General features: G+C 42.6%; 1 protein-coding gene across 1 annotated transcript in view; it reads left to right on the forward strand.

The window, feature by feature from the left end:
* Positions 1 to 348: 348 nt before the first annotated feature.
* The window catches only part of vdac3 (voltage-dependent anion channel 3), a 28,160-nt gene continuing 14,008 nt past the window's right edge, over positions 349 to 14,500 (forward strand). Inside the window, exons 1-3 of the mRNA XM_059963192.1 lie at positions 349 to 484; positions 5,596 to 5,667; positions 9,253 to 9,302. Coding sequence (XP_059819175.1) covers positions 5,601 to 5,667; positions 9,253 to 9,302 — 117 coding nt within the window. The 5' untranslated portion in view covers positions 349 to 484; positions 5,596 to 5,600. The remainder of the gene's footprint in view (positions 485 to 5,595; positions 5,668 to 9,252; positions 9,303 to 14,500) is intronic.

Consider the following 14,500-nt stretch of genomic DNA (forward strand, 5'->3'; position numbering starts at 1 on the left):
GGGGATAGGTTCAAGGGGGATGTGAGGGTAAGTTTTTCACTCGAGAGTGATGGATGCCTGGTGTGGTAGTAGAGGCTTTCTCGGTCCAAAACGTTTACTATACTTTTATCCATAGATGCTGCCTGGTCTGCTGAGTTTCTCCAACATTTTGTGAGCGTTTAGATAGATACGTGGATGAAAGGGAAGGAGGGGAATACTGCTTCTCTCTGCTCAGCATTACTTGTGAATGTAGGATATTGAGCGGCAGGGGATAGCTGGCGATTACGGGTTGGACAACCCTCAGTGGAAGTTTTATCCCAGGCTGGCACGCCCGATCCGCCTCAGGGCGCCTGCGCAGTACCGCCGGCGCTCACGGCCGCCGCGCAGGCGCCCTAGCTCTCCGGCGCAGGCGCAGGCGCAGTGTCGCGGGCTGTCTCCTTCACGTTGTCCTCTCGGAGAGGCCGCGTCGATCAGCGCCGAGCGAAGGGAGGCATCGAGGCGGCGGGTAGGTGCAGGGTGACCGGCGGGGAAGAAAGGGCAGAAAGACCGACCGACCGACCGATCGATCGGGCTTTTCGCCTTTGGGCAAGGGAATCGGGATCCGTTCCCCGGCCCAGCCCGACCTGACCCTCCCTCAGGGCTGCACTCTTGGGTTCAGGGAGCTCTGCCATTAATGACTGCTCAGCCCTCGGTGCCCCCGGAGACAGGGGGAGCGGGGTTTCAGCCCAGTGGGAACCAGGGCCCGGCACCACCGGGGTCGTTCAGCAGACCTAGTGAGGAGCTGGGGCAATTCCTGTAGGCCGGGCAGCATCCGTGGAGGGGAATAGTGGCCATCTGTTTTGCAAAGGAAATTTGCTGAAGGTGGCCGTGCTGAGACCCGAAGGGTGAATGGAAATAAGAGGACCGATTTTTAATAATCTAAAAAGAAATCTAGTAATTAAACAACTTCTAAATAGTTAATGGTGGTTAAGGTTGTAATAGCAGGGGTTTGGGGGGGGGGGGCCTCTGACAACTAAGTCCTTCTGGCCTTCACGTGTGAGTTAGCTTCTAAGCCTGGCAGAACCATTTTTACCGACAGGAGAAGAGGCAAAGGTGGGTTACTAGTAAGCTGTGGTTAGTAGCTCATCTAGGAGAAGGAAAACTGCTTGTAGAGAGTGTAGTGTGAAATTTATAGAATCGCAGGACTGCCGATGCTAGAATCTGCAGCAAGACACCGAAAGTTGGAGAAACTCTGGGTCAGGCAGCATCTACAGAGAGAAAAGGACAGTGACAGTTGAGGTTCTTCATCGGGGGCATGTGGAATTTATACTTCTGACCTTGCTGTTAGAGGATGGAGTTCAGCAGCAAGGTTATTTCAGGGCAAACATTGTGTAAAATTATTTTTAAAAGAATTTCAAATTTTGCTGTCACGTTCATCTGGTCTGTAATCACATACAAGGTACTGGAGGAACTTAGTAGGTCTGGCAGCATCTGGGGAAAAGAATGAAAAGCCAACATGGTTCTTGTCCCAAAAGACTAAGATATAGAAGCAGAATTAGGCCATTTGGCCCATCGAGTCTGCTCTGCCATTTCATCATGGCTGATCCATCTCCTGCCTCCTCCTCCATATCCCTTCACGCCCTGATTAATCAAGAATCTATCAACCTCAGCCTTAACTATACCCAATAACTTGACCTCCACAGCTGCCAGTGGCAACAAATTCCACGGATTGACCACTCTCCTTATTTCCATCCTAAATGGACGTCCCTCCATCCTGAGGCTCTGTCCTCCCACACCATAGGAAACATCCTCTCCATATCCACTCTGCTGAGGCCTTTCAACATCCGATAGTTTTTAGCAAGGTCACCCCTCGTGCTTCTGAATTCCAGTGAGTACAGACCTAGAACAATCAAAAGCTCCACATATGACAAGCCTTTCAATCCTAAAATCATTTTTCTAACCCTCTCCAATGTCATCACATCCTTTCTTAGATAAGCGGCCCAAAACCACTCTCAGTTCTCTGTGAATCTTCACCAATTCTTTATAAAGCCTCAATATTATATCTTTGGTTTTATATTCTAATGCTCTTGAAGTGAATGCTAACATCACAATTGCTTTCCTCACCACTGACTCAACCTGCAAATTAACCTTTAAGGAATCCTGTATGAGAGCTCCCAAATTCCTTTTGCACCTTGGAGTTTGGAACTTCCTCTCCATAGATTCTGTCTGACCTGTGTTCCTCCAGCAGTGTGTGTGTGGTACTCTGGTTTTCCAGTATCTGCAGGACCTCTTGTGCTTCCTGGTCCATATCACTCAAGTTACTGAGGGAAGCTTTTATGGTGATAACCTTTTAGGTGGAAATCAAACATCAAACTGCAGATGCTGGAAATCGGGAAGAAAGATTGATAATGTAGAAAATATGCAATATCTATGTTAAGAGATGATCTAGGTCCTTTATCAGTCAGGTCATGGATCTGAAATATGGACTGCTTTTGCCACTGTGTGAAAAAAGCTCGTACCCTCTGTCAAAAGTCACAGTCAAATTTATTGTGATGTGCACAGGTGCAATGCAAAACTTGTAACAGCGTCACAGGCACGGAGCATCAGATGAGCAGCATTGCAAAAAAAAACAAACATAACTTGTACTCAATTCTTCATGAGAAAAAAACACAAGACAACGAAATCCATTTTAGTGTATTTCTTCCTTCTGCTTAACCTCTTGTTTTATGTCCGCTAGGTCTATCTGTTTAGGATGATGGTCAATATTGGTAGCTTGGGTTGAAGCATTTCATGTTCTGTTCGTTGAGGTTGGCAAATAGCTCATTACTAAAGACAGAAGGTCACGCAGACCTTACTCAACGTGCGACCTTGCTCTACGTCAAGAATTTCTCAGAAATGACAGCTCAATGGCCCGATCCTCATAGCATCACAATCACTCACAAACCAACGGCGACTTTAGGGAATCTTGTCTCAAGAGCCGTGCAAAGACAACCGACATAGGCAATGTGGTGTATGGAATCACCTGTGGAGATGGCAACAAAAACTACATCCGGCCAGGCAGGACGTAAACTCTCAACTCACTTATGGGCACACAAACTGGCGGTATGGACACATGATCATCCTTCACTGATCTCAGTACATGTAAACCAAGAAAGACACCATTTTAACTGGGGCACCATGGAGGCTCTGGTGCAGGCGAACAAAGCAGACACAAGAATTTTTAGAAGAATGGTTAAGTTCTGATAACTCCGTAAACAAACATATCAAAATAGGCGCCATCTGCGAACCCCCAAGAGGTAAAGAAATACGAGTCAGTAGGATTCAATCGTCAACTGAGGGGGTAGCCAATCAGACTGAGGCAAGCGAATGGCGGAGCCAGGGGTCCTATATAAATGCGAACATTCCCAGAGAGAAACACCAACAACTGCACACAGAGGATGTCATCTCGACTGGTGATGAAATGTCTGCAAGTTAATTGCCAAACTCAGCGAACATCGCTGCTTCAAGTTCTATCTTTGAAATGGGGAAAGGTTTCCCGCAGTCTACCCTTACTTTGCGCCTCATAATTTTATATACCCAAATTGTGTGTCCTCCACTTGCGTAGCTTCAGGGAGAAGGGATCTAGCTTTTCCAGTTTCCACATTTCTGCACTGTTCCATCAAATGAAACTTCCTATTTTACCTCCAGTGCTAACACATCCTTCCTAGTGAGAGGTGACCAGAATTGCATGCAGTACTCTGGTTGAAGAATCACCAAAGTTTTGCAAAAGTTGGATCTTCATGCCCAGGTGTTTTCAGTAGTATCCCATTTGCTTTCTTAATCAGGTCATCTTCTTGCACTGCCATCTTCAAGGATCTCTGGGCATCATCCAAATTCTCTCTATTCATTAATGCTCCTTAAGACTGGTATAAATCCTAGCCCCATTAGTCTACCGAAAAGCACAATCCTGCATTTTGTTTGGTTTGAATTCTATCTGCCGTCAACACCAACACATCAATATCACAACCTGCGGACACGTACAAAGATTGGTAGTCATAGATCATGTGTCCTCAGCAAATTTACTGCACGTGCAGCTCCATCTAGATGCAAATTGTTCCTGTTTATTCCCAGCAGCAAGGGTCTCAGCACCAATCCCTGAGGAACACCGCTAATAACAAGCATCCACTGAAACCACCCTCTGTCAATCACCCTCTCTCTTCCTATCTCGCCACCTAGGACAAAATTCCGTACCGGATCTTATGGGCTCTGAATCAGATCCCCATATTGGGCCTTGTTAAAGGCCTGACTGAAGTCCATGTAAACTACATCTACTGCTCTGCACTTATTAATACACTTTGTATCTCTTCAAAAAATTCAGTAATACGGGTCAGACAAGATTGGCCGCTATATTTCAAAATGATCACAATTGACATCTATGAATTTAAAATGAGAGAGAGAGCAGAATAGTTACTAATCCACCCCTGCACACACCCACCACCACTACTTTTTTATTTCCTGTCAGTCACCTTATGTACAGATACTCGTCAGCCGAGCATCACCTTATGGACATACAATCAATCTATATGAAAAAGGAACACACACAGAATACTGGATGCTGCGTGACCTGAGTTCCTCCAGCATTTTGTATGTGTAGCTTGGATTTCTGGCATCTGCAAAATTTTTCCTGTTATGTATGTAAGGTATCTTATGTATTTGTATTTATTGTTCTTTTTATTGTGTTTTTTTTATCTTATTGTGTTTTTTTTTGTGCAGCATCAGATCTGGAGTAGCAATTATTTAATTCTCCTTTACAATTATGTACTGGAAATGGCATTAAACAATCTTACCTTGTTTGCTCGCTATGTGAGGTGTCTTATGATATAGGTGATTGTGGTCTTTCCATGACCACGATTGCTCTTGGCAAATTTTTCTACAGAAGTGATTTGCCGTTGCTGTCTTCTGGGCAGTGTCTTTACAAGACGGGTGACCCCAACTATTATCAATACTCTTCAGAGATTGTCTGCCTGGTGTCAGTGGTCACATAACCAGGACTTGAGATATGCACTGGCTGCCCATTTGACCATCCACCACCTGTTCCCATGCCTTCACCTGACCCTGATCGGGGGCGAAGCAGGTGCTACACCTTGCCCGAGGGTGACCTGCAGGCTAGCAGAGGGAAGGATTACCTTAATACCTCATGTGGTAGAGACATATTTCCATACCAAAATCTTACTCACTGGAGCTCTATGTGCACTATTGTCGCTCAGTGTATTAAGGAAAAATGACCATGAGTCTAGAACACTTATAACCAGAGGATTAGTATATAGAAGACATACAGTTGTGTTTTGGATATGTCTTGCTTTGGAACATTGATTCAAACATTTATTTGTTTTGTCATGAAAGTTGGCAAAGTGTCATGCCATTTAAAGCATCCAGCATCGGTACCTAGTGAACTGTAACTAATCTAAAATTGTGTAAAAGTACCTCACAAGCTTACTTATCGAAAACTGGTTAAAGGACTCTGGAACCTTTCTGGCAAATGATAAGTTCACCAATTGTGGCAACAAATTGTTTTGATGTTTGGGGAGAGTAAGAATTTATAGCTGGTAATGTATTGAATTCCTGTTTGCTGAATAATGGTTTATCTCCTTTTCAAAGGCAAGATGTCTGTGCCACCTTCATACGCAGACCTTGGGAAATCCAGCAGGGACCTCTTCAGCAAAGGATATGGTAGGTATCTTTTTATCTGAGTTTTGAACTTGTTCCAAATATTAAGTAAGAAATGGGCTTTGAAAATGTGGTTGCAAATTGATTGTGGATTATTTTTGCACCTCGCTTTATTATGACAAAGAAAATTGATTTATATTTTTTACAGCATGCCGTGGCTCTGTAAATACATCCAGTAAGGCTCGTTGATTACTGCTGAAGTAATTGCTGATATATTTGTTTAATTATGTATTCAGATAGTTGGGTTGAGTTGTCCTCCAGCCTTGGCAATCCTTTTGCAAATGTTTTGTCACCATACAAGTAGTCATCATCAGTGCGCTGTTCACTTGTGTCCTCTCCAAATGCTTGGCCTTCATATACTTATCAATCAGTTGATTGGTTCATCATTACAGCAACGATGGGACCTTGTCTCTGATTGGTTGTGTGGTGAGCTCTGCGTTGTCTGAAATTTTGCCCGCATTAGCTTATAAGTGGGATTGAGATCTGTTTATAGAATTGTTGCAGAAAACCACGCTTCTAGAGATTCTCTTACATGCCGCGTGTTTGCTTGCGCCTTGACTTTCATTGACACCAAGTCGAACTTATGCCCCTCTCGATCTTCATGGGTGGAGAGTAGGAGACTTTATTCAAGTAAGATTTGATTTGGAAGTTATATCATGTCTTGATTTTTTTTCGATTGCTTTAGGAAGGCTTTCACTTGCTCTGGAATGGAAAGTAATTTAATAATTCAGTAGATGGTCAGTGATCTTTCTCCAGGTTATTCTGTGGCTACAAGACAAGGCAGAGGAGGAGCTCTGCAAATGAGCACTTTGGGAAGGGTGCTTTCCTATTAAGTCTTACAAGAGTGGAAAACAAGAAATAGGAACTGAGAGAATAAAGAAAGAAGCAAAAAAAAAGCAGTTGTGGTGATCTCATTCCTAGGGATAACAACATTCCAGTGATAGTTAACTTACAAAATGGCTAGATTCAAGTAGTGAATCTGTTACTAAAGTTCAAAGTAAATTTATTATCAAAGTACATTTATGACACCATATACAACTCTGAGGTTCATTTTCTTGTGGACATAATCAATGAATTTATAAAGTATTAACCACAACAGATCAATGAACGACCACCTAACCAGGGTGTTCAAGCAGAGTGCAGATGACAGCAAAGTGTGCAAATACAAAAAGAAGAAGAAATAATTATAAATAAACAATAAGTATCAAGAACCTGAGATGAAGAGTCTTTAAAAGTGAATTGATTGGTTGTGGGAAGAGTGCAGTGATAGGGTGAGTGAAGTTGAGTGACTTGGTGGTGTGGGTCCTGACGCTTCTGTGCCACCTTCCTGATGGCAGCAGCAAGAAGAGAGCACATCCTGGGTGGTGGGGGTTTCTGATGATGAATGCTGCTTTCCTGATTTACGGATTCAAGCAACAATATATGAGTGAGGCAGGGGTTTTGATAACAAATAACACGTTTATTAAACACCGAAAACAAACCCCCCAAAAGTAAACAAATCACTAACGTAACCGGAAATCAGCTGCTGTGCGGCAGCTTAAACAGTTCTTAAAGCGATGTTGCAAAAACAGTTCTTCAAAGTAGTATTGCAAAAGTTCAAAATGCTTACAGTCCATTTAAGGGAGAGACCTTTTAAGATGATTTAAATTCTCTTTCACGTCGTCTTGTTGCGATTCCAAATCGAACTTTTCCCACGAAGAATTTAGAAAGATGAAGAATGAAACGGCTTAAAGGCACTGACCTTTTCTTCACAACACTGTACTCAATCCTTTCTGCTATTCACAGGGATTAAGCAAGATCGAACCTTTTTCACCGTCGAAGTCGACTTCCCTCGATCTTTTAACTCCCGAACTCCGATCTTCACTCTCCACTGATTCTCAACTAGCAGTATTATACAGAAACTGCTGGCAATGACCTTTTAAACTTCAGGCATTAGATAAAACTTCATCTTTCAACTAAACTGCGTCATAACATTAAATCACGCAGTGGCATGAAGTCAACATGGCAAATCCAGCCACGAACACCCCTCCTCACAGGGAGGGGTCCTCCTTTTATACCCTGTAAAAAAAACCTGTCACATGACCTCTACTGGCGGGAAAATGACATCACTCCACCATCACAAGACCATTACCTCGTCCAGTATGGCTTCTACACCTGTTATGTGACAAGTACACCACTGTCACGTGTCACGGGTACGTAACACCTGTGACACGTTTCATTCAGATGTGCTCAGTGGTTAGGAGGGCTTTTCCCGTTATGGACTGGGCCGTATGGATATTCTGTTCCAGGGCAATAGTGTTTCTATACCAACCTAACAGAAACAACTGTATCGTAATTCACTGAAAAATTACCTGTAGGTGACTGTATTTATATTTTTTAAAAATGAAGTAAGCACTGGGAAGTCAAACTACAGGAAAAATGATAATTCTTCACCTCAATCCAACAGTTCCAAACTTTATGCATGGATGGGAATGGGTGGTTTTTAGAACATTGCAAATTTTTTTCCCCCCAGAAATTCAAGATATCCTAGGTAATAAAACATCTTGAGTCATCCTGACTAGGAAAATACTGTCTTACTTTGTATTCTTACTGTCATTTGCTTTGAGCACTATCTTAGAGACTCCTTTGTGGCCTTTGAGTGAGTGAGAGGCGTGAATATTAATTTGGACAGGAGAGTGAGCCCAGTGCTGCTTGATATAGCAGAAGCAGTCATTGATACATTTCAGATTTCTGAATGGCCAGTGAACACTGCCTCATTTTGGCGCTATTTTTCTAACTTGTAGTAATTTTCATGTCGTTCACTGTACTGATGCAAAACAAATCTCAAATCGTGTGCCATTGGTAATAGAAGTGATTCCGACATTCATTTAAGACATTAAATTCACTTGATGTTAATATGATTAAAAGAGTGCAGAGAAAAGTGAGAAGGATGTTGCCAGAAGTTGAGGACTTGAGTTGAAAGGGTATAGAATCTTATTTAATATTTATTGATACAGTGCGGATTAGGCCCTTCCTGCCCTTGGAGCCACGCCGTCCTGATAAACTCAATTAATCCTAACCTAATCATGAGACAACTTACATTGATCAATTAACCTACCTGGTACGTCTTTGGAAAGTGTGAGGAAACTGGAGGACCTGGAGAAAAGCTACACATTCCGTGGGGAGAATGTACAGAGACAAAACTTCTTGCAGATTGGGACTTTATTCCCTGCAGTGTAGGAAAATGAGGAGAGATTTGATAGAGGTATACAAAATATGGATAGAGTAAATGCAAGCAGGCTTTTTCCATTGAGGTTAGGTGGGACTATAACAAGGTCATGGGTTAAGGGTGAGAGGTGAAATGCTGAAAGCAGATGTTCCCAACTTTTATTTATATGCCATGGACCAGTACCATTAAGCAAAGGGTCTGGAACTCCTGGTTTAAAGGAAGCATGAGTGGAAAATTCTTCACTCAGGGTGCTGAGAACGTGGAACAAGCTGCCAGTGGAAATGGTAGATGGGAGTTTGATTTTGACATCAAGCCCTTTACAATATCAACAGTATTCTCTGTGCTGTCCATTCTAAAGTGCTCTTGTTCTCATTCATCAGGGTTCGGTTTGGTGAAGCTGGATCTCAAGACCAAATCATCAACTGGAGTGGTGAGTGTTAATGAGTCTGTTTCGGAATAGCGGAATGTGTTGTGTGCAAAGGACAACAGTGTTTGAAGGGAGCCGTCGGATTAATGATACGCAGACATTTTGATAATGGTTGGGTTAGTAGTTACAATCTTCCTCTTCTACTCCACAAGAGAGGTGAATTACTTCAGGTTACAACTTTGCATATCTTGAGGATTATTGGTTGATTATTGTTACGTGTACCAAGATACACTGAAAACTTGACATGCATTCTGTTCATACAGATCAAATCAGTACACAGTGCATTGAGCTAGAATTAACTAAAACAATAACAATGCAGAATAAGGCGTAAAACCAACTGAGGAAAGTGCATTGCAGGTAAATAGTAAAGTGCAAGATCATAACGAGATAGATGGTGAGGCCAAGAGTCTCATCATAACAAAGGTCCGTTCAAGAAAGTGCTTAGGAAACAGAATTGATACCAACATTGGATGTGGGAGGTTTAGAGAGGGTGCAGAGGAGATTTCCTAGCATGCTGCCTGGACTTGAGGGCTCTTATGAGGATAGGTTGAGGGAGCTAGGGCTTATCTCTTTGGAGCAAAGGAAGATGAGAGGTGACTTGATAGAGATGTACTAGATAAGAGGCATAGATCAAGTGGATAGCCAGGACCCTTTTCCCCAATGTGGAAATGGCTAATACCTGGGGTATAATTTTAAGGTGATTTGGGGGGGGGGGGGGTCCGAGACAAGTTCTTTACTCAGAGAGTTGTGGGTGTGTGTCATGCCTACCATGGTTGGTGACAGAGGCAGATACATTAGGGCAAGGGTTCCTGACTTTTTTTATGCCATGGACCAATACCATTAAGCAAGTGGTCCATGGGCACCAGGTTAGGAATCCTTGCAAGGGTATTTAAGGTATTTATGATAGAAAAATGGGGACTATGTCGGAGGGAAGGGTTAGATTGATCTTCAAATAGGTTAAAGGATCAGCACAATATCATGGTCTGAGGGGTCTGTACTGCTGTAATGTTCTGTGTTCCATAAAGTCCTGGGAAGAATGAGTGAGCAAGAATTGGAGTTGTGTAAAAACTCAAGTGGGCTGAGAGGAAAATTGGATCAACCATGATGAAATGGCGGAGCAGACTGGATAGGCCAAATGGCTGAATTCTACTCCTATATCTCATGGTCTTATGGACATTGGTGATCCAGCAGATTGCTTTGATGGTTATACATTAAAATAGTTTCAATGGAGGCAAATTGAATAGAATCTGAGTTAGTTTGGATCAGTTGGTTTACTTTGGTTCATTAACTGAACCAGCAGTAACCTTTGAGAATGGTCTTCTGCAGATGTCTTTGCTAATGTACTCTTGTCTTTGATCTCATGACTCATCTAAGCTTTTCCACAATAGTCTAAAGCTTGACTGCCCTTTCAGAACAGTGGCACTTTAATCTAGCTGGAAGGGGTAGGCGAAATGGAGCCTCGCATAAACTGTGCCTAGTTTTGGCAAAGCTTTGCTTTGTTCCAGATCTTGAGTCCTGGCTGTAAAGGCTTCTACTGTTCCATCTGTTATCTGTCAGATTATTCACACTTGATCTTGCAGCTGAATTCTAACATTTTTTCTGCTCTTTACTTTTCCTCTCCTGCTGCCTGGCCTTGTTTGCACTGGATTGTGCAATCAGATGGTAAGAATTTTGCTGAATCCTTGTGTGCTCACGCCCTTTTTCTCTTTGTCTTCCTCTTTTTGACATTAATTAACTGCCATGTCTGGATTGAAGAATATTTGATTAATTTCTTCTGATGTAATGAATGCTGTGATTTCCTGGCACTGCCTGTGGTGCTACGTTCCCTGTGTCATACGTAAGGTGGTTTATCATTGTCACATGTACTGAGATACAGCGGAAAAGTTTTTGTCTGCCATTTATACAGATCATTCCATTACACAATGCTATAGTGCTTACTCAAAAACAAGCCAAAACTGCCGAGAGAGGGAATTAATACTATTTGACATGCTTCCAAATAACTGAGTTCCAAGATGAAAAAAAGTACATTCGATCCTTAACAGTGTTGCTGAGCAGAGTGATCTTAGGATCAAAGCTCATAGCTCCTTGGAAGTGGCTACACAGGTCGGTAAGGTGGTTAAAGAGGCTTATGGAATGCTTGCTTGTACTAGTTAAGGCATTGATTTGAAAAGTCAAGAGGTTATGTTGCAACTTTATAAATCTCTGGTTAGGCCACATCTGAAGTATTGCGTAGAGTTCTGGTCACCCCATTGAGGTTTTGGAGAAGCTACAGAAGAGTTTTAGCAGGTGTGCGATCATGAGAGGCTGGATAAATTTGGGTTGTTTTCTCTGGAGCAGTGGAGGCTGAGGGGAGATCTTGATAGAGGTTTATAAAATTATGAGAGGCATAGATAGAGTGGACAGGGAATATCTGTTTCCCAGGATTGAAATGTATAATACCAGAGGGGATGCATTGAAGGTTAGAGGGAGTAGGTTCAAGGGGGAAGTGAGGGCTAAGTTTTTCGTACTCAGAAGTGGATTCCTGGAATGTACTGCCAGGAATGGTGGTAGAGGTAAGTACATTAGAGGCTTTTAAGAGAAGTTAGGATAGGCACATGGATGTAAGGAAGGAGGAGGGATATGAACACAGGGTGTAGGTAGCAGGGATCAGTGCTTGGGTGTTGTGGATTTGCTTTTTAACTGGTTCGGCACAACACTGTTGGCTGAGGGGCCTGTTCCTGTGCTGTTCTCTTCTGTGTTCGTTCTTCTATGATCCTTTAATACTTACTGTCTGTTATGCTATTGGCATTTAGGACAGCAGTAGGACCCCATCTCTGGTGGTGTTCAAGGCTTCCTTCATCTTATTAGCAGCTTCCTCTCACATTTCACTTCTGTCAGTTATGCAAGTCCTGCCGGAGACTCAGGAATACCATCGCACTCAGATTCTTCATTGCTGTTTCTGTAAGAATTTTTTTTTGACCATTGTTGTTAACCCTGAGCTGAACCCTTGAACCCTGTGACCTGTTTGGCATGGGTGACCCTACCAAGAGCCAAGAGCCTGACTCTAGCTAACGTAGTTCTCCAGGTCATTGACACACACAAGTCTCCAAACCATGACAAAGTTGTAGGCCTCTTGGAAAATTATTTACAAAACCAGCAAGATGAATGATTTTGTAGCGATATTAGAAATAAACAAAATTAAATTAGTGATATAGTGGAATCAGTAATTAGCATTCAAATTAGCATATTTAAGTGGTCCAAAAAAATCATCCTGGTTCCTGGCTGCTTCTAATTAACATCTAAACTAACTAATGATAACAGAGCAGGAATACGTCACTATACTCATTTGCTTCTACCATGCCCAAACTCATGAGACAAATTACCATGACCCGTAATAAACATAAAATACAATCCAGACAGGCACAACATAGACCTATGGCACAATAAGTCTATGGCAGACACAATCTCAATGGCTCTTCACATGGCCTTAGATCACATGGACAATACAAACACCTAAGTCAAGATGCTAAGTCAAGACTATAGATCAGCGTTTAACACCATCATTCCCACAGTTCTGAATGATAAGTTGCAGAACCTGAGACTCTGTACCTCCCTCTGCAATTGGATCTTCGACTTCCTAACTGGAAGACCACAACCTGTGCGGATTGGTGATAATATCTCCTCCTCGCTGCTGATCAACACTGGTGCACCCAAAGGGTGTGTGCTTAACCCACTGCTCTACTCTCCCTATACCCATGACTTTGTGTCTAGGCACAGCTTAAATACCATCTATAAATTTGCTGATGATACAACCATTGTTGGTAGAATCTCAGATGGAGACACGACGGCGTACAGGAGCGAGATATGTCAACTAGTGGAGTGGTGTCACAGCAACAATCTTGCACTGAACGTCAGTACGACGAAAGAGCTGATTGTGGACTCCAGAAAGGGTAAGACGAAGGAACACATACCAATCATCATAGAGGGATCAGAAGTGGAGAGAGTGAGCAATTTCAAATTCCTGGGTGTCAAGATCTCTGAGGATCTAACCTGGTCCTAACATATTGATGCAGCTATAAAGAAGGCAAGACAGCGACTATACTTCATTAGGAGTTTGAAGAGACTTGGTATGTCAACAAATACACTCAAAGAACTTCTATAGAAGTATCATGCAGAGCATTCTGACAGGCTGCATCACTGTCTGGTATGGAGGGGCTACTGCACAGGACTGAAAGAAGCTGCAGAAGATTGTAAATTTAGTCAGCTCCATCTTTGGCACAGGCCTACAAAGTACCTGGGACACCTTCAAGGAGCGGTGTCTCAGAAAGGCAGCGTCCATTATTAAGGACCTTCAGCACCCAGGGCATGCCCTTTTCTCACTGTTACCATCAGGTAGGAGATACACAATCAGTGATTCAGGAACAGCTTCTTCCCCTCTGCCATTGGACATTGAACACTGCCTCACTTTTTTAATAGAAATTATTTTTGTTTTTGTATGATTTTTAATCAATTCAATATATGTATACTGTATTTTATTTATTTTTTCCCCCTCTATATTATGTATTGCATGGAACTGCTGCTGATAAGTTAACAAATTTCACGACTCATGCCGGTGATAATAATCCTGATTCTGGTTCTGATTAAGGTCAGGACTTTGATTCCACCATTCCAAAATGTGAAATTTCTTTGACTCTAACCCTTCTTTGGTAGACTGTCTTGTGTGTTTAAGGCCGTTGACTTGCTGCACGACTCACTTTCTCTTGAGCTTCACTTCACGGATGGATACCCTAACAATTTCCTGTAGAATTTACTTGTATAGTTCAGAATTCATAGCTCCATCAATGATGGTAAGCTGGCCTAGTCCTGAGGCAGAAAAGCAGGCCTAAACCATGACACTGTCACCACCACATTCCACAGGTGGGATGAGGTTCTTGTGCTGGAATGCAGTGTTTGCTTTTCACCAAACATGGTGCTTCTCATTTAAGCCAAAGAGTTCTATTTTACACTCATCCGTGCCCAGAACATTCTTCTGGCTTATCCACGTGGTCTTTAGCAAACTTTAGGTGGGCAGCAATGTTCTTGGAGAGTAGTGGCTTTCTCCATGCACACCATTGTTGTTCAGTGTTTACCTGATGGTAGACTCATGAACACTGACATTAGCCAATGCAAGAGAGCCTGTCACTCCTTAGATGTTACCCTAGGGTTCTTTTATGACCTCCCTG

The sequence above is a fragment of the Hypanus sabinus genome, chromosome 1 (genome assembly GCF_030144855.1).
Source record: "Hypanus sabinus isolate sHypSab1 chromosome 1, sHypSab1.hap1, whole genome shotgun sequence".
Taxonomy (NCBI): domain Eukaryota; kingdom Metazoa; phylum Chordata; class Chondrichthyes; order Myliobatiformes; family Dasyatidae; genus Hypanus; species Hypanus sabinus.